Source organism: Orcinus orca, chromosome 11 (assembly GCF_937001465.1).
Source record: "Orcinus orca chromosome 11, mOrcOrc1.1, whole genome shotgun sequence".
Lineage (NCBI taxonomy): Eukaryota > Metazoa > Chordata > Mammalia > Artiodactyla > Delphinidae > Orcinus > Orcinus orca.
The window spans coordinates 3,419,030-3,439,027 of NC_064569.1; the positions used below are offsets into that span (position 1 = coordinate 3,419,030).

A 19,998-nucleotide genomic window follows, 5' to 3' on the forward strand; every position below is an offset into this window, starting at 1 on the left:
GGAAAGGGGCAGGGTGGGATGAACTGGGAGATTGGGATTGACATATATCTATTGATACTATGTATAAAACAGATAACTAATGAGAACCTACTGTAGAGCACAGGGAACTCCACTCAGTGCTCTGTGGTGACCTAAATGGGAAGGAAATCCAAAAAAGAGGGGATATATGTATACGTAGAAGTGTTTCACTTTGCTGTACAGTAGAAACTAACACAATATTGTAAAGCAACTCTACTCCAATAAAATTTAAAAAAAAAAGAAGTTATTGAGACATATTGAGATAAAGTTTGTCAGGCACATAACACAATGCTCAGGCCACAGTGAGTGCAAGATAAAAAATTAGCTTTCATTAAATTAGTATTACTTTCCTCCAGGCAGTGAGGCCGTGTTCCTTAGTCTCCCTGCAGCGTCCAGTGTAGGGCCTTTCCTGTGGACGGCCAGTCCCCGCAGTTGGCTGAGACAAACATGCCACCGTTGCTCCCACCTTCAAGAACAATCTTCTGTCTTGAACCCTCTTCCCCCTCCAGGAACCACCGCATTTCTTTACTCTTCTTTCTAGCAAAATTCACCGAAGAGTTTTCTATACTCACTTTCTGCAGCCCCTCCCATTCTGTCACCTTCTAAACTTCCTTTTACAGAAATTTCAAACATACATTTTTGCCAGTCTTCTACCCCCATCTTTTTTGCTGGAGCATTTTAAAGTATACCCCAGAAATAATACCATTTCACCCAGAATGTATCTCTAAACAGGTAAGAACTTTGAAAAGATATCACAGTATCATTATTATAGCTAACTAAAGTAACAATACTTCCAATATCTGTGTTCAAATTTCCCCGATGGCCTTAAACATATCTTTTTACAGTTGCTTCATTTGAATTAGGACCTAGTCAAGGTCCACACTTTACCCGGGGTTGATTTGTCTAAATCTCTTTTCCCTTCTCTCTTAAACCCACACCAATCAAGCTTCCACCCTGCCCCTTGCTCTACCCAAGCTGTGCTTTTCAGGGTCACGGATGACCTCCGTGCTGCACAATGGACTCTCCTCCCTGCTCACCCTCTCCAGGAGGTGGCTGCTGCACCGTCCTCACTGAGACCCCTCTTCGCTGGGACACCACGTGGTTCTCCAGCTGCCTGCTGCTCCCTCTGGACACTCCTTCTCAGCTCCCATCCCCACCTCTTGACACCGGCGTGCTCCAAGGCTCCGTACCAGCCCTCTGTGGTCTTCTCTTCTCACTCATTGGTGGTGTCATCCAGCCCTAAGGCTTTAAAAGCCCTCCCCAATTTTTATCTCCAGTCCATCCAAAGACCTGCCAGCCCTCTCCAGTGCACATCTCACAACAGGCATCCCCAACTTAGCGTGGCTAAAACGCTACCCCCTCAGATGTCCCCGTCTCATCCTTCCAGTAACTTCAGTCCAAACTCTTGGACTCATCCTCTACTCCTGTTCCTCTCATACCCACATTAACCCCGCAGGAAGTCCTGCTGGTTTCACTGCTTATCCCCACTTGCTACCATGGCCTCTCGTCCAAGCTACTTCCGTCTCGTACCTGGACTCCGCAACCACTTCCTACCTTATCTCCCTGCTGCCGGCTGGCTTTCTTCTTCCTCAAGTCTATTCTCAACCCAGCAGCCGAGGTCCCTTTGAAGCATTCTCTGCTTAAAACCGTCCACTGGCTTCCAGTTTTTCTTAATGTGGAAGCCAAACTCTTCACCATAGGTTCCAAGGCCCTATCAGTGCTTCTCAACAAGAAACGCTGGCATTGGGGCAGGAAGACTCTTCCTTGTGGGAATGGTCCTGAGCACTAGAGGGCGTTCGCTGTGGCCTTTGCCCACTAAATGCCAGCAGAGCAATGCTTTGCCCCCCTTAACCCTGCCAGCCACTGCGACAGCTAAAACGTCCCCACGCGCTTCCAAACACTGCCCGGTGGATTTGGAAATACCAGGTGAGAACCTCTTACAGGATCTGCTGCAGCCCTGCACGCTCCCAGCCTTCCACCACCCCACCAAAGTCTCTGACTCACCTCAGACCACTCTCCCTGCGCTCCCTCTGCCCCCGTCTTACCTGAACAACTAGACAGGCTCCCTCACTCACCTCTGTGCTGCGCCCGCCTCGCCAGGAAAGGTCCTCCCCCAGATGGCACAGAACCCCTCCTCCAGGGCATCTCTCAGGTGCTCTCTTAGCTCTCCAGGAGGCCTGCCCAGGGCACCCTGTCTGAAATTGCAAATCCCTTTATTCCCAGGCCCCCTTGCTCTGCTTTATTTCTCCTCAGAGCACTTATCCCATCAGACGTACTCTGTTTTCATTCTTAATCTAGTTTATTTTTTGTCTATAAGCTTCTTGAAGGGATGTGGGGATTTTTGCTCACTGCTGTACCCTGGTACCTGGCACAGTAACTGCACACAGCAGATAATCGATAAATATTTGTTAAGTGAAAGAAAGAATACAGACGCCGTAAGCATATACTTATGGAGAGAAGAAAACAAGCACTTTTAAGCCACAGGAATGAAGAATTAACTTCATCGTTAGCAAGAACTGGAGTGTGCTCAGCCCGGGGTGGGAAGTAGGGGAAGAGGTGATGAGAAACTCTGTTTATTAGATCAGTTAAGGAAGACTTCCTGAAGGAGGTGGGGCTGTAGGACTCACTTTCAGCTCATTTTGAACCAGATTATAATATCCTGGGAGCTCCCCCAGCCCTGAGGACTGCAGACAACTCTTCCAAGCTGGAAGAGTGGTGAAGCGTTTTCAGGTAGGGAAGCCCGCTCCCTTAATCTTATTTCTACTGCAATTTACCAATGTCTGTAGGAGGCTCCAGCAGCAGGTCGCAGCTGGAGGGCCAAGTTCAAATGGAGCCCCTGGGTAATGTCTGCCTACCCATCCACCACCCACCCCACCCTCAGAAAAGCCCACCCCAAATGACTACACAGAGGCAGGCTACCCAGAGCTTGCCTTCTACACGCTCAGCAGAAGAGAAGAAAGGACAGCCACACAATGGAATACTTTACAGCTATTGAAAGGAATGAGACAGCTCTTTTTATACTGAATATGGAAGGATCACCAGGATAGATTATTATTGGGGTGGGGGGAAACACAAGATGCAGAGTGGAATATAGTATACTACCATTTGTGTAAAAAGAAACATACACATATCTAAACAAGTATATATATATGTATATTTGCTTGAATATACATAGACTACCCCTGGAAGGATGCACAAGAAATTTCTAACAGTAGTTGCTGGGGACAGCGGATGGGGGTAGGGTTGTGGGTGAGTGGGTGGGAAACAAGGGCAGGGAGACACTTTTCACTAAAAACACTTGCATCTTTCAAATTTTGGACTATGTCGAAGTATTACCTGTTTGAAAAGAGTAAATTAACTTTTAAAAAGAACACAACCGGATTAACAAAATGAAAACCAACGGAGCCATGTGAAAAGTTCAGCTCTTTGGGTGTTAAAATGAAAGCCACTTGCAGAAGTACTGGTGGCCAGAAGCGGAAGACAGCAGAAAGAGCCCAGGGACTTTCATTGACCTCGTTTGCCAGGTCCCATCTGTGTGGCCCAGGGCCGAGAAAGCCAGTGGGTTCCTAGGTGCCATCCAGAGCCAGGCAGGGTCCAGAACCTGCAACGCTGGGGGGAGGGGGAGGGGAGGGGGAAGGGGAGGGGGAAGGGGGGAGGGGAGGGGGGAGGGGAGGGGGAAGGGGAGGGGGAAGGGGAGGGGAGGGGAGGGGAAGGGGAGGGGAGGGGAGGGGAAGGGGAGGGGGAAGGGGAGGGGAGGGGAAGGGGAGGGGGAAGGGGAGGGGAGGGGAGGGGGAAGGGGAGGGGAGGGGAGGGGGAAGGGGAGGGGAGGGGAGGGGAGGGAGGGACTCTCCTTGCCCCCACGCTGGCTGGGCCACACCTCCTGGGCCACAGGGCTGTCTCCAGCTGCTGTGTTCTGGGAGCTAGAAGCCAGTGACCAGGTGGGCAGAGACACCCCCAGACCCACGTGGAGCAGAAAGTGTAGGCGTCAGTGTGCTCACAGGAAAGAAAAGGAGGCGGCTGGAGGGAGCGGTCCAGGAGGCCAGGGAGGGGGAATGACTGTCTTCAAATATTTGAGAGGCTGTCAGGGAGGGAAGGAGGAGCCCTGTTCGGAGCCCTCGGGAAGCCTCCACCTTCAAAAATCACTTTCTGGCCCAGTTCCTGCCAGAGGGGTCCCCAAATAACTGCTGTCCTTCGAGTTCCCACTGCGCCTGGGTTGCTCGGTGCTTTATTGGCATCAACTCTGAATTTTCACAGCGGTCCTGGGAGGTTATCACTAATCCTACCGCCAGTTTACAGACAAGGAAGCCAAGGCTGTCATTGCTGAGGATCACAGTTCGTACATGACCGAGTCAGGGTTCAAACCCCAGGTCACCTTCTGAGCTACTGTGGTTATCACAGGCTGGGCCAGAACTCGAAGATTTGTACTTGTACAAAATACAAATATAGATATGGTGGGCTAAGACGGAGCTGGGATTCTCTGGCCAAGGTGACTCGGGTACAAGGAAGGCTAGGGAGGTGGACGCTCGGTAGAACTGGACCTCCGTGACACCACCCTGATCCCGAACCTCTTAGCCGCCCCCGCGGCTTCCCCCAGCAAGGCGATGGCCCTCCCCCCAGCCATCCACGGAGGCCGGGACAGGAGCGCACGTCCCGCCCGCAGCGCCCGCACCCTCGGGCAGCGGCCCGGCCTGTCGGGTGTGGGGCGGGGTCGCAGCCCGGAAGCTCCTCCCCCGGGAGGCACGCGGCTGGGATGCTCCCAGACGACGTGGGCGGGCGGCTCGCCAGGCTAGGGGGGAGGGCCGCGGGGGTGGGGGGAGGGGAGCAGCGGACCCGCGAGACGCGCCCCTCCCCACTCCCACGGGGCCCGGGCGCGCAGTGGGGGATGGGGGGCAGCGGCCGCGCTTCCCGGGCGCGTGACTCAGCAGCCGCCACGCCGGGATGGGCGCCGGGCGCGCGGCTTCCGGGCGCGGGGGTGGGTCTCACTCTGCCGCCCCCGCTGGGAAGCGCCGAGGGGCGCGTTGGCGGGTAGATCCCGCGCCGCCCGCCCGCCCGCCGCTCGCCAGGCCGCCCACGCAGCCGCGAGCCCGGCTCGTTGGGTCCGCCCCCGCGGAGCCCATGGGATGCGCCGCCCGCGGAAGGGCTTCCCCAGGCTCCCGGCGAGTCGGGGGGAGGAGGGGGCTGCATTCTTTGCGCTCCCCTCCAGCTGTTGACGCGCCAATGTCCAGAGGGGGCCCCGTGGAAATTCCTGGGGGGCTGGAGCGGGAAGCCCCCGCAGAATTCACCCCGCCCTCCCCGACCTGCGGGGCCTGGCCGCCCTACACCCGGCCCCAGGGTCTGTCTCCTTTGTTTTCTCGAAATGGAGAGTGGATTCTGAGCTCCCTTCCTAAGGCTCTTACCATTTGGAAGTCACTTTGCCCATCTAAGGTAAGTGCTTTCTGCTGCAGCAGCCTCTGAACAGCCCTGCTTTGCCACAGACTCAGTGAACTGAGGACAGAGAGGGGCCCAAAGGCGGGCAAAGACTGATTGTCCCCTTTGGGCAGAGGGGACACCGAGGTCCAGGGACGGGGGAGCGGTTTGCTGCAAGCTCACACTTGGGGTCTGTGAGGGTGGGCACAGCAATCGGAGCTCGGGAGTCCTGGCTTCTGGCCTCAGTCTAGCTTCTGGGCTCCCTCCCCACCCCGATCCAGTGCTGTGCAGCACGGTGCCTTCACCTGCCTCTGGAATTCCCTTTGGCCCTCACCCACGGGCTCTTATGAGTTGAGTAGCTCCAGGAATGTCCAAGATGCCCAACCAGCCGGTTTGGAAGCACCAGGGCATCTCCGTCTGTAAAGACCAGACTGTGCACTGGAAACGCTGAAACTAGACATAGGCAAGAGATTCCCAACTGCTCTGCAGAGTTCTGTTGCTGTTGCTGTTTTAAATAATCATTGTGTTGGATTGATGTGTTGAATGAAAATTGTGGTCGTTTGGAATCATTTATCACAGAAGAAATGGTGGAATTCCCTTGCCTCTCTGCTGGGATGGGGAGTGCATTCCTGACTGGAGGCAGGGGGACAGCTGGTTTGACCTGACTTGTCCAGCCCAGAGAGGTCATGGGCGCCAGTCCCTGGCCACAGCTAGGCCAAGTCGGGTGCAGGGAAGATCACGCTGCAGCTAGGCATGCATCTTGCTGCTGCTGGTACCTGACCTTCCAAACAAAATGCGTCACCACCAGACCCCCAGATGTCTCGCCCCTACGCCGCCCACCGTCCGGGCAGCCTTTTTCCCAGGAGCTCACAGTCTCCAGAGGCCAGGTCTCCTTCACGCTCGAGGCAGAGTGAGGGGTAGAAAACGGGGCATGGGGGCACTGTAGACTCGCCCCACTTTACAGACGGGAGGAACTGGCTGGCCAGAAGAGAGAAACAAGCACGCAGAGAAAAGGAGAAGGAACCCAGAGTCCTGACAGGGAGATGAGCCCCGGGGGTGGGGAGACAGGGAGAAGGCCTGTGCTGTGTGGTGGGATCCTCACCCCTGTCCCCCAGCCCAAGTCAGGAAAACGCTCACCCACACTCAGACGCACCCCCTCAGTCCCACAAACGCAGCCACGCTGGACTCACATCTAGTCGCCTCCCGGCAGGGTCCTAACGTCTCCCTGACCAGAGCTGACGCCACTGCCTGGCAGAGAAAGAGGAGAGGCCTGGAGCCTGCTGCTGCTTCCTGTTGCTTCTCCCAGGCCAGAGTGGGACCCCAGAATCCAGCTCTCCTTTGTCTCTTTCTACCTGGAGACATGGCTGTGATTCCGGCTTCCTCTCCCTCCCATCCTCATAGGTCCATTTTCCATTTCTGGTTCAACCTGCTGACAGGCCGTGTGTGTGGGTGTCTGAGGTGAAACACTCCAAGGGCTTTCTCATGCTTCATTCTTTTGTTTGGCCGTGGCGGGATCTTCGTTCCCCAGCCAGGGATCTAACCTGCACCTCCTGCAGTGGAAGTGCGGAGTCTTAACCACTGGACCGCCAGGGAGGTCCCTCATGCTTCATTCTTAATGCAGCTCCCCAGGGTAAAGACTGGACTGGGCAGAGGCTGGGGGCAGAGCGGGAGGAGGGCTCTCCATGCTCACCGGTAGAATTGAGGTGGGATCTGTTAGCTGCAATGGGCACCCAGGTCCCCCTCACTCCCCAGATGGCCTTAAGAGCTAAGCCTCTGATCCAGCATTTCCCAGGTGCTCAGCTGCAGAAACTGTGCTCGTGGGCCAGAGCACAGCCCACCCCCTGGTGGGACTCCCTCCAGCTGAGACCTTCTTCAGCCCTGACTCCATACCCGCTCCCTCCACTCAAGCGTGGATGGGCGTGCCTGTGCCCTACGCACTGAGAGTTTATTCCTCCCAGCATTACTCATCACACACCTACTGGGTGTTGAGTTGGCCTCCGTCCCCCATGCTATCCATCCCCACCATGACAAACCCCAATAGAGCTGTGTGAAATGTTGCCACCCAAAAAATTATTTTAAGGGCTTCCCTGGTGGCGCAGTGGTTGAGAGTCCGCCTGCCGATGCAGGGGACACGGGTTCGTGCCCCAGTCCAGGAAGATCCCACATGCCGCGGAGCGGCTGGGCCCGTGAGCCATGGCCGCTGAGCCTGCGCGTCCGGAGCCTGTGTTCCTCAGCGGGAGAGGCCACAACAGTGAGAGGCCCGCGTACCACAAAAAAAAAAAAAAAAAAAAATTATTTTAAGAGCCTAGAAAGGATCAAAAGTGCTTACCAAGCACCAGGATGCTCCTTAAATTCCTGCGTTATGACTTTTACACATGAAGCTCCTTGGGGAAGTATTCCTTCTCCAGCCCAGATAATTACTTTTTCAAGACAAGCCAGTGTGGGAGTGAGTGCCCTGGGTCCCTGCCCTTTGCTTACCAGGCCCAGGCAAGGCAGTGCTAATTCTCTGCAAAATACAGTGGAGGTGAAGACCGTTTAGACTGTCAACAGCGTCCCCCATGAGCCCTTCAATGCCTTATAAGCCTGCTGCCCTGGCCGCTAGGCATCCTCCTCCCTTATCAAACCCGCCCTTCAGAAACTGCTCAGATGAACTCTCTCATGCTGAAGTACAACAGTCTAATAGTCTAATAATGTCTAATAAATCTAATAAATGTGTTGGTTTTTCTCCTGTCCTAGGAGAATTTGCATTTTAACAAGGGGGATAACCTTGAAGTACCCAAAGGAATCTCTACGTGTAGAATTGCTGGCATAGGCGAGATATTCTGGAAGGCAGCGAGACCCCCGTGGAATGCCTGAAGCCCCCATAACTCGCGGTAAGTTTGGCCACGCACACCCACGGAGCAGTCCTGACTGGTCCTCTTGTTCCCCCACTATATTGACGAGAGTACTGGATGAAGAGTTTAGAGAAGCTGAGTTCTATACCTAGTTCGGCCACTAACCAGTTTGGAAGCACTAGTCACTTCTGTCTTGGGCCATAGTTTTCTCGTTTGCCAAATGAGAAGTTCGGTCCAAATGACCTAACAGGACCTTTCCAGCTCTGACATTCACCTGACTCCCCAGAGGGGCTGGGGGACCCTGGTGCAGCTCCTAAGGCCCTCCAGCCCCTGCAGCTGTGGCCCAGAGGAAATGACCTGCCACCGTACAGCGTGAGGGTGTGGGGCAGGGGGGCACATCTCTGGACTTGGACAGGCCTGCAGGCCCCCTGTCCACAGAGCCCGGGCCCCAGCTGGCACGGAAAGGGAGCGCTCAGCACAGCCCAGGCATTAACATCACAGAGTTACATAACCCTCCAGATGGGATATTCCAAACAGCAACAGCACGACAGCCTTTGCCCCACGCCGTGTCTCAGCGCGCGCGCGCGCACACACACACACACACACACACACACACAGCCACAGCCACGACCACCTTGCCACCCTTTCTTTTCCGTTTGTTTTGTGTTTTCTAGAAGGTATTTCATCTAACAGAGCCCTTATGAGAAGAAACTCCTTTACTCTGGGCTTGACCAGGAAAATCAGAGTCCTCCTCCAGCCACCCTCCCCCTAGCCTCCACCAGAACCCCGCATCGGGTCAGGCCTCCCCTTTTCTCGGCCCCTCCCTGCTGTTGTGTCTCACTTTCTGACCTCAGAGTCCTGCAAAGTGCGGTTCTACCTTGTCCTTTCCATTCCCGGGATGGAAGAATTTGGAGCCATGGATTTAGCTCTCATTCCAGCAAATGGGAGGCAGTCTCCTGGTTCAGACTCCAGTCCCCCACTCTCCACTTTTGTCCTTGTCACGTCTGCGTACTAGATGAGACTGTAGTTTCCCCATTTAGAAAATGGATGAGGTCATTCTCATCCCCACGGGGTGTTGGGTGGTAACTCAGATCCCTTCAGTGTCCTTAAGAGAAGTGCAAACAATCTGAAAATGCAACCGAAGAAATTTAGGTTGGGCTTAAGGAAGCAGTTCCCAGCTCTACGGTTGTGAGACCTCATTCTAGATCACTAAGGGATGGTGATCCTGCCTAGCTGCATTTGAAGGCAAGCGCCCATTCACATATCTGGAATAGCTTCGGTGCACACTGTCCAGAGGTAGGGGAGTGGTTGAGGCAAGGTCACTCTAGATAGGTGGCCTGGAAGAATTCCTGAAGGAATGCTGAACCTGTGTTCTCCTCGATAGCTATGGTCTAACTCTGGCTGAGCCTTGGGCCCTGGTTTCTTTATCCAGAGAAATGTTACAATATATTGAGCACTTACTTTGTGCCTGAAACAGTAAAAAAAAAAAAAAGTTTAAAACATCCCTTTAAAGTAGATATTATTCTTCATATCATAAATGAAAAAACCACAGCTCAAAGAAGGTACACCATGAATGTAAGGTGTCCCAGCTGGTAGGTGGTAGAGCAGGATTCATACCCAGGTATGCCTACCTCCAAAGCCCATGTTCTGAACCACCTAGATCTTGAAAATTCTGTGATTCTATGGTTTCCTTAAGTTCCTCGTGGCCTGAACAGCCTACGTTCTCCCTCGCTCTACTCCTGCCCCTTTCTGCTTGCTAATGCCCTCATTGCCTGAAATGGAGAGGACCACTCCATTCCTGCGTGAAAACAAAACCCTTAGCAACCCGTGTGGGAACCCGCGCTTTGTGCTTTTCCAGAAGCAGAGGAGGAAGGCGCTGCAGTGGCCCAAGCCTCGGAGATCCTGCCAGATGGCCTTGCATTTGGGGATCTGCCAGATGCAATGAAAGCATCCCCAGGACCTCTTACTAAGAAACCCCTTACGTGGGATTTCAATCCAAGATCCAGGCCTCTTTCCAGACCAGGGTCCAGCTGCTTGTCCTGGCTCTCCCCACTTTTTCATGTCACCCTCCCTTTCATTCACTCTCCCCCCACCAGACCTGACCCCCATCTGCCGTTTTTCATAAGTGATCCTCAGGCCGCATAGATATTTGCTTAATCAGCAGGACCAACTGCTGCTCCTCCCACTGGGTTTCAGGCCAAGAGGAAGACGCGCCAAATGCCTGTGCAAGGGCCTCTGGTGCTGCCTGTGTGGGCCCAGGAAGGGCTCCGGCTAGGCAGGAGATGGCTGGGGAGTGAGGCACACGGGCTGCTGAGCAGCAGGGAGGCCGTCGGGTTTTCCTGAGGCCAGGGTGACTGGTTTCTTTTTGGATGAGAGGGAGGGAAGAACGCTGGTCCAGGCCCTCGGAGAGGCAGGGGACAGCAGATCGTCACCAGTGCCTGCTCCGTACCAGCTGCTGAGTGAGCAAAAGACACCCACGCCCTCCTCTCAGTGAGCCTTCATTCGGCCCCCTTTTCCAGGTGAGCAGCCCGAAGTTCTCTCCTCGCTGAGACAGGAAAGAGAAGGAGGACAGGCAGGCCAGGGAGCCAGGCAGTAACGTTGCTTCCTCAGCAAGAAGGGCTTTTGGCCGCAAGGCAGAAAGGACCCCGGCACCAGATCTCCTTCCCACGTTGATGGGTTTAGCCTGGTCGGGGGGCGGGGGGGAGGGATGATGGGGGGAGGGTCAGAGGGTGGGATGGTGAGCACGCGTAGCACAGACATCTCTGTGGATCGGCTCCTCCCGGCTCCGTCCCCCTTCCAGCTCTCCTTGGTTCTCGCTATTCTTGACATAAGCCCTTGACGCCAACCAAGGAAACCTTCTCTCTGGGCTCTGAACATGCTTTGTACGCTCACCCTCTTAACCCCATTCTGTTCTGGTAGAGGATGGCTCTGGGCACCTGCAGTCTGCTTCCACTTATTTAGATGTTTCTAGATCTGTGTCTCGAGTGTGTTGAGCAAGGACTGTCGGCATCTTTCCTGTCTTTTTGCAGCACAGAGTGCAGGATTTTGAACGGACCGGACGCTTGATACAGTAGAGTTGACTGACAGACAGACCGTCATGCTCTCTTAATAGCTCCCAGGAGGGGCCAGTCTTGGCTGTCTGCCACCTCCAGGCAGACAACCCTGACTCAGTAGGAGCAGAGATGCCGGCTCCAATCAGCATCTCAGACAACAGGCTAAAAAGCACGTCCAGTGGTCTTCCAGCCGTGCCCCGGCCTCCAGGTACCATGAGACCGTGGTGCTCAAAAGATGACTCAAGATTCAGTTTATGCTTAGGATGGGAGCAGAGAGGAGGAGACCTCCCTACGCAGCTTAAATGGAAGCAAAGGATGGAAGGAAGAAAATACAGGAGAGGGAACATATTTGAGGGGAGGGAAGGAGGGTAAGAGCAAAGGAAGGAAAAGGAGAAGGGGGAAAGTAGGGAGGAAGAGGAAGGGTGTAAAGAAAGACAAGGGAGGAAGAGGAGAACACGGGAGCTATTCGGACTTCATGGTGCCTTGGAGGTAGGGAGCCCAGGGTAGGTGCTGAATTTGAATTATAAGGCAAGAATCTTTGCCACCCTCCGGTAATCCTCTGCCTGTGGGCTTGGGGACTTGGGCAGACTCTGGAATCCACTGGCTCTAATGCACGGCTGGGTGGGTGGACCAACATGTGCTCAGACAGAGAAGTTGTGGCCACACTGAAGCCAGGAGCTTCAGGTCAGGTCGTGTGCTTCCATGACGCGGAGGGGGTTTTTGCCAGGTCAAGCTGAGGCTCTGGCTCCAGCCAGGAAAGGGGTAATCAATTCCGTAGATGCTGCGAGCCTTGATTGAAGAAATAAAGAGGAGGAAGCTAGATTGCTGCTCTCATTAAGAGGCAAAGGCAGTGGGGGCTGGAGTTTAGCCAGAGCCAGGAAGCAGCAGAGAAAGAATTTTAACCCCTTGGGTGTTGTTCTTCTGTCATGCCTTCGAGCTCACCCACACCCGTGTTGCTGCTTCCTTGGCCCGACCTCCAAGGCCATCACCTTCAGTAGCTCCCTCAGCTGAAGGAGGGAGAGAGGCCAGGTTGCATGTTAATGCAGATCTGATGACAGCTAAACAATCTATTATTTCCCAGCCCCAGGGTCCCCAGGGCTCCTGCCTCTCCTGGATTTGGGGAGGAAGATGAGTTCTGGGGCTAAGAGATAAGCCGTGCAGTGAGATTATGCATCTCACGCTGCCTGGCCCCTGGTAACCCTCACCCACCCCTCAGCAACCTCACCAGAGCTGCATTCTCAACCTGATGAGTCCAGAGAAGGGGAAGTAAGAAATGAGAACGGATTTCAGCAAAATTATGACCCAGGGACCCCCTCCGCTGGCTCTTCCTCCTACGTCAGCATGCCCAGTAGAGAACTGATTCATCAGGGAGATCCCCAGGAGAGGCCCCAGGGAGAGGGCTGCTGGCTCAGCTCTCCCTCTCCCCATGTCACCCGATCCATGGAGAGGTGCCCCTGCCGGCCGCCTGCATCTAGCCCTACACCACTGAGAGGCTGGGCAGAGGAGGACAAGACGTGCAAAATTGGGGTCGTGGGTGGAGAGCAGGGTGGGGCTAAACACGTAGTCAGCAAAGATGATTCCTTCCTGAGATTCTGGGGGGGAAACTTGGACTGAAGTTAAGCAAAACAGTGGGAAGAAATGGGTGGTCCAAAGGGCATTCAATCCGTCTTGATGTTCATGATTTCCCATGCGAGTGGGGAGGGAGCTGCAGGAAGAGTGAGGAGGCATGCGTGTCTGAGCTCCCTAAGTCTCTGGGTGTCCGGGCTTGGGGAGCAGGGGGGAAAAGCTGGAGGATCTGGAGAAAGGAAGGAGTTACTGCTGGGTTTAACCTCTTGGTGCCTGGCACAACTTCCCGCGTGAAAGATTTCCAAAACTTCCACTCTCTTCCACCATCTTAACTACTTATTTGTGTTCTGCTCCCTTGGGAAGCAAAAGCAGGACAAGGGAGAAGGAAAGATGAGGACATGACGGTTTCTCTCCAGTTTTGACATGTGAGGATGGGTAGGAATCCAGGTGATTCCTAAAATCCCTGGATTCCCAGCAAGAGCACCTGAGCAGGAGAGTTTGGGCTCTTTAAGCCACCTTGGGGGCCACAGCAAAGTCCTTATCCAAGAAAAATGATCTTTCCTCAACCGGTCTTGCCCACACAGTCCCCTGAAGGGATGCAAAGAATGTGGGGACGTGGTGGAGGAGGAGGGAGACACCAAAGGGCGTGAGGAGCGGAATCAGGTGAAGAAGCACAATTCCCACGAAGCCGTGGCTACCCCCGGGAAATGGAATGGAATAGCTGCCCGTATTTGGGGAAAAAGCCACATAGTATCTTGGATTTTTTTTTCTTTTTTTTTTTTTTTTTTGCCTTTTGCCTCTTACTGAGCCATGGGCACTGAGGGAAAACTGACTTTCTGCTTTTTCTGCCAGATAAGGAAAGAAAACCATTAAACTGAAGGAAGGGCAAATGGGCCATTGAGGAAGGTAGGAAGGAAAACCACATCTTCTTGGGACTTGCATCAAATGCTACGAGATCATCCTGGATCTTCTGCCTAAGGACCCGAAGTTCTGGTCAAATCTACCCTGTGTCCTGACCCAACTTGTCTAAATCTGCAGTAGATGCGAGGAGAAAATGAGTCTACATCAAGTCTTCACAAGTAGCCTTAGACTAAAGCACGCCAAGGCTGCTGAAGATGATTCTTGGCTCTCCACCCTTCCCACCCCCTCTCCCAACTCCCTTAGCATCCCCATCGTCAGGGGCAGGCGCTGACTAGGTTCTGATTTCCCGTGAGGTGTTCTTCTATCACCTGTCTAATGAGAGAAAGGAAGCTGACTTGGTCACAGCCTTCCCAATACAGAGGAGAGAATATTCCAATCCTCTTTCATCTCTTCTCCCCATATCTCTAGTTCATGGACATTGGGCATAAAGAAAGAGCTTGAAGTCCTAGAGTTTCTCATCAGGGGCTAATGAGCATATTTCTCTCTGGACCTAACATGGGATTCCAGTCATCACCAAATAACCAAGGGGAAGCAAGGTTTGCAGTCACCAGCCACAACAGAGATTTAAACAGGAATTCCACCCAAATACCATCTCCGCAAGCCAACTGTCTCTCTCATCATTATCCCCTTTCCACGATTGCTAACACCCAGCACAGAAATCCTCCTTGAGTCAGAGGAGAAAGCTGTAACCAGACTGAATCCTGACACTATAAAGGGACCGTCTATGGGCCTGGTGGGTTGTTACCTTGCACCCCTCTGGGTCTGTGGGCATTCAGAAGAAAGGTGCCCACTCAGGTCAGAGCAGAGTAAGCGTGTCCAAATGAGCCACTGCTGGCTTGGACTCCCACTGCATCACTTAAAGAGCCACCTCGTTCCTCTGGGAAACGCTTTCTCCCACCCTTCCTCTTCCTCTGTCTCCAGCCCCCCGCCTTCTCACATCATCGTGCCTCTCAGCCTTGTGCTCTGCCTTCTGAATCCCCTCAGACCCCAGGTCTACTGTTCCTGGACCCTGCCCTTTTCAAAGCTCTCAACACGTCTCTTTGCCAAGCCTCTGGCTTTTTCATAGCTCACTCTCCATTCGAATAATTTTACTACCCAAACTCCCATCCAGATTTTTCCTAACTTGAAAAGATTCTTCAACTGTTCTCTTTTCTTCAGTTTAATCTGCCCCCCAGTCTTGTCCCCTTTAAAATCTGCCAGTTTCCAATAACCCTCATTTCTTTCCTCCTCTGCCCCCAGTGATGGTTGGGATACTCCCGTTTGCTCCAACACCTCCCAAGCCCTCTCAGACACTGATATCATTCCCTCCTTTCCCCCAAGCCTCCTTGACACACTTCTCCCCGCAAGCACACTGAAGGCCCTAGTCCTTCAGTCTCGGGTGCACCCCACTTCCCCCTTGTCCCCTCCTCACGCCCGTTTGCTGCCCTTCCTCCCGGCACGTTGGTCCCCGTGCCGCCTTCCCCACTCACTCGGGTCTCCTGCTCAGGACGCCCTTGCCGAGGGCGGCGGGGGATTTGTGCTGAAGGAGGGTTCCAGCAGCGGCGCAACAGCTCTGGGGACGCTCCTTCTCCTTGTCGGCGACGGCCCCTGGCCCCGCCGGGTGGTGGTGGGGCGGCTGGGATGCGTGAGCCCTGCCGCTGGGGCCCGGCTGGGGCTGCGCCAGGAGCTGTCCGTGGTGCTGAAGCGGGGGCTTCTCGGGCGCGGTGGGCGGGAGCTGTCCGTGGTCCCGGAGCTGTTCCTGGGCCCCGGAGGCGGCGGTGGCCGGGGTGGCCGGCAGCGGGGCTGGTGACGGGGGGACGAGCCCGGGCGGAGGCACGGCTTGCAGCAGCTGCTGGTGCTCCCACAGGCTGCGGTTCTCGGCGCTTAGCTCGTCCAGCCGCCGCTCCAGCTCGTCGATGCGCTGGCGCTGCGTGTGGATGAGGCTCTGCTGGTTCTGCACGATGGCCGTGAGCTCCTTGAGGTAGAGCACGGCGCGCACCGGGTTCTCCAGCAAGCTCTCCATGCCGCCCGCCGCCGCCTGCGCCCTGCCTGCGCCTGGGCGGGCGGCGGGGAGCGCGAGGGCGCGCAGGAGCCGAGCAGCCCCGGCGATCCGCTCGCCTCGCTCTCCGCCGGCGCCGCGTCACCGCCACACAGACATTCACACACGCACGAGGGGCGGGACCGCGGCGCCAGGGCCCACCCCTCCCCTCCACCTCCCACCTCTAAGCTTCGTGAGGAGTCTCGGCTTCCTGCAGGGCTGGCGGAGGAGCAGGATAAACGAAGGGACCCGGGATGGATGAGCGGGAACTGGCGAGAAAGGGAAAGCCGGCCAGGCGGAAGCAGCGGCACCGGGAGAGTGCGGTGGGACCGGTAGGAGAGCAGAAGCAGATGCGGAAAGAGGAGGAGGAGAGCGGCTGGGAGAACGAGGAAGCGCAGAAAGGAAAGGTGGTGAAAGGAGAGAGAAGGGGTCTGAAAGGTCACGGGTTCTTTTTCCTATGTCCAGTCATCCCAGAGGACGAGGGTCCACCTTAAAGACCTTGTGAGGAGAGGCCACACGCTCGGCAGTCTGTTCTGCTGGGGGCTTCCCTGGATCGGAGGGATCAGAGGACAGTAAGGGACCCCAGCGAACATCCGGTCCTACCCCTCCAGCCAAGGAGAAAGTTCGGGTGGGAAGGCTGTTTCCGCTGGATTTTGTCTGGGCATGAGACCTCAGGACAGTTTGGGCCACTCTAATGGGAACACAGACTAAATAAACCGGGCCTCTGTGTCACAGGGCTAATGCTTCCAGAAACTTCTTAAGAGAGCATTCTGTTTGAAAAATATTTATGAAATGCATACTACACCGAACACTGTGCTAGGTGGTGGTAAGATAAGGATGACTAGGACGGACTCTTTGGCTTCTTGACGCTTCTGATTAAGTAGGAGAAACAGGTAATAAATATTTAATTTCCATAGAAGGTGGTGGTTGTAAGTGATAAGATAGAGATTGCCTAGAGCGCTATAGGAGCCCAACAGCTTGGGGATTTGGGAAGGCTCCTTGGAGGGAATAACACTTGAAGTGGGAAGGATTTTCTAGAAAGGGGGAACGGCATAAGCAAAAGCTCAGAGATAGGAATCCGCATGGACTGAATCATTCATTACTTTCTACAATACACGTACATAAAACACACACTAAGTGCCAGGTAACGTACTAGGAACTATGTAGTTTAGCCCTAGCATGGACCATAAGTTATAGTTTCTATAATCAAGATTACAACCTAGTAGATAGAGCATGCACATGAATATCTAAAATACCAATCAAAATTTCCGTAAGGGCTCTTCAAGCCAAGTGCCACAGGAGTTCGGGGGAGTGGGAAGTTGTGTTTGACTATGGTGATCTGATAAGGCGGAGGTGTTATTCAAGCTGGGCCTTGAAGGATGCGAAGTGTTTCAACAGGTAGAACAGAGGAAGACAGGGGAGATATGTCAGGCAGCAGGAAAAGACTAAGGAATGGAAATAGAGCACCTCCGTTCAATCCAATCTGGCAAAAAAATGACCCTTTCCTCTGGGCTATGAGTACCTTTAGCATATCTGTTGTACTGTTGTATCTTCCACCGAGGTGGGCCACCAGCCTCCCTATGGACCTGCTGTTCCCCCCCCAGAGTAGGCATATCTGTTGGTACCACGTGTCCCGTGAGCTGGGCCAGCCAAGCCCGTCTGGTGCCAGACTTGAATGACATTATGGGAAAGGATCTGTGCTCTGCAAATAAATATATTGGTTTCTCTGCACTTGTGTTTTTACTGTGCTTTCCTCCCATCCATTTTCCTAGCAGACTTCCTTTTGTAAAGAATGCGTGAAGGGAGCTTAACCACAGCTGAGCCAGCTTCCAGGAGGATGCTTTGGTAGTGACTGGTATTCCAGCTGAGGAATGGAGGTTGAGGGGTGGGATGAGGGCCCACAAAAACTCAAACACTTTTCTTCTGAATTTTCTTTGCTTGCCTAGTTGATTTGTTGTCTAAATACGAGTTGGGTGTTCATAGAAACCAATACCGTTTCTATAAGCAAAACAGCCTGCAGCATAATTCTCTATGGAGCTGGTTTAAAATGCAGATTTCTGGGCCCCATATTAGTCCTGCTGTGTTGGAATCGCTTGGAATGGGGCCCAAGTGTTTTCATATTTTTAACTTTTTTTGTTTCATTTAAAAAAAACTTTATTGGGTTACAACTCACATGTAATAATATGTACCCACTTTGAGTGCACGGTTCAATGAATTTTGACAAATATATACACCTTCTAATCAAAATTTCCATCACTGCAAAAAATGAGGTTACTACCTCATGCCCCTTTGCAGTCAGTTGCCGTCATCCTCATCCCCAGTCAACCACTGATCTGCTTCCTGTCAAGACAGATTAGTTTTGCCTGTTCTAGAATTTCATGTAAATGGCAATCATACAGTATATACTCTTTTGTGTCTTCTTTTTTTTCCCCACAGCATAATATTTTTGAGGTTCATCTATTCTCTTATAGGTATCAATAGTTTGTTCCTTTTTATTTCTGAGTAGTCTTCTATGGTATGGGTATACCATAATTTTTCTACTCACCTATTAATGGACATGTTAGTTGGTTCCAGGTTTTGGTTATCTTGAAAAAAGCTGCTATGATCATTAAAGGACAAGTCTTTGTGTAGACATATGTTTTCATATGTTTCATGTTTTATGTTACATGTGTCTTATCAGAAGGAAAAATCTAGAATTGGAGTTGCCAAGTCATATACTAAATATATATATTTATATATTTAACTTAACAAGAAACTGTCAGATTGTTTTCCAAAGTGGTTGTACAATTTTTTATTCTGACCAGCAGTATGTGAGAGGTTCAGATGTTTTGCATCCTTGCTAACGCTTGGTATTTTTAGCCTTTTTTTTTTTACTTTATCAATCAGGAGTATATTAATATGGCTTTAGTAAGTATTTCCCTATTGTGTAATGCTGTCGAGTAGCTTCTCGTGTGCTTTTGGCCATTTGGCCATTATCTTCCTCACCCACTGTTTCTAGTGAATTGTTTGCCTTATTTTTGAGTTGTAAGAGTTCTTTACTTATTATGGAAAGTAGTCTTGGCCAGATGTATGCACTGCAAATATTTTCTCCAGTCTGTGGCTTACCTTTTTTTTTCTTAACATTGTCTTTTGATGAGGTTTTTATTTTGATGAAGGAAAAATTTCTTTCTTTCTTTTATAGTTCATGCTTTTTGTGTCCTATCAAAAATTCTTTGCCTGTCCCAAGGCCAAAAACATATTCTATGTGTTCTTCTAGAAGTTTTATTGTTTATGCTTTTATGTTTAGGCCTATGATCCATTTCAGGTTAATTTTTGTGTTTGGTATGATGAGTCAAATTCCATTTCTTTCTTAGATGTTTGACATAATTCACCACTGAAGCCATCCCAGCCTGGAGGCTTCTTTGTGGGAAGATCTTTAGTAGATATGGGGCTATTCAACATTCCCTCTCTTTGTGTATCCATTTTGGCCATTTGTGTCTCTGGTAGGCAGAATGACCTCCCGGGATGCCTTTGTCTTAGTCGCCAAAACCTGTGAATATGTTAACTTACATGGCAAAAGCAACTTTAAGTATGCGGTAAAGTGAAGGATCTTGAATTGGGAAGATTATTCTGGATGATCTGATGGGTCCAGTGTAATCACAAGGGTCTTTGTAAGAGGGAAGCAAGAGTGTCAGAGAGGAGATGTGACAACAGAAGCAGAGGTCACAGTGAGGCAATTGCTGTCTGGAAGCCAGAGGGCAAGGAATGCAGAAGCTGGGAAAGGGAGGGAAACACATTCTCCTCCAGAGCCTCCAGAAGGAACGCAGTCCTGCCAATACCTTGGCTTTAGCGAGGTGAGATGCATTTTGGATTTCTGGCTTCCGGAACTCTAAGGTGGACGGTGAATTTGTGTTGTTTTAAATGGGGGAATTCCCTGGTGGTCTAGTGGTTAGCATTTGGCACTTTCACTGCTGTGGGCCTGGGTTCAGTCAGTCCCTGGGGAACTAAGATCCTGCAAGGCGTGTGGCGCGGCCAAAAATAAAAGTCATCATCTTTGTGGTAAACAGCAGCAATAGGAAGTAGATATAAGTGTCTTTTAAGAATGTGTCCATTTCATCTGAAGAGTCAAACTTATTGGCATGAAGTTGTTTATAATATTTTCCTATTAGCCTGTTTTAAAAATCTTTTTTAAATTTTATATATT

The 19,998-nt window shown here is 52.3% G+C and overlaps 1 protein-coding gene and 1 long non-coding RNA gene across 7 annotated transcripts in view; one reads left to right on the top strand and one right to left on the bottom strand.

Moving 5' to 3' along the window:
• IQSEC3 (IQ motif and Sec7 domain ArfGEF 3) overlaps positions 1–16,394 on the bottom strand; it is a 100,748-nt gene extending 84,354 nt beyond the window's left edge. For all 6 annotated transcript variants that reach the window (XM_049694812.1, XM_049694811.1, XM_049694815.1 and 3 more), the window contains exon 1: positions 15,268–16,394. In XM_049694812.1, the coding sequence (XP_049550769.1) occupies positions 15,268–15,800 (533 nt within the window). In that variant the 5' untranslated portion in view covers positions 15,801–16,394. The remainder of the gene's footprint in view (positions 1–15,267) is intronic.
• Positions 4,932–15,279, top strand: LOC125960532 (uncharacterized). The gene is made up of 3 exons (XR_007470291.1): positions 4,932–5,442; positions 8,161–8,297; positions 13,730–15,279. It is a non-coding gene; the product is annotated as an uncharacterized LOC125960532 (long non-coding RNA).
• Positions 16,395–19,998: the final 3,604 nt, after the last annotated feature.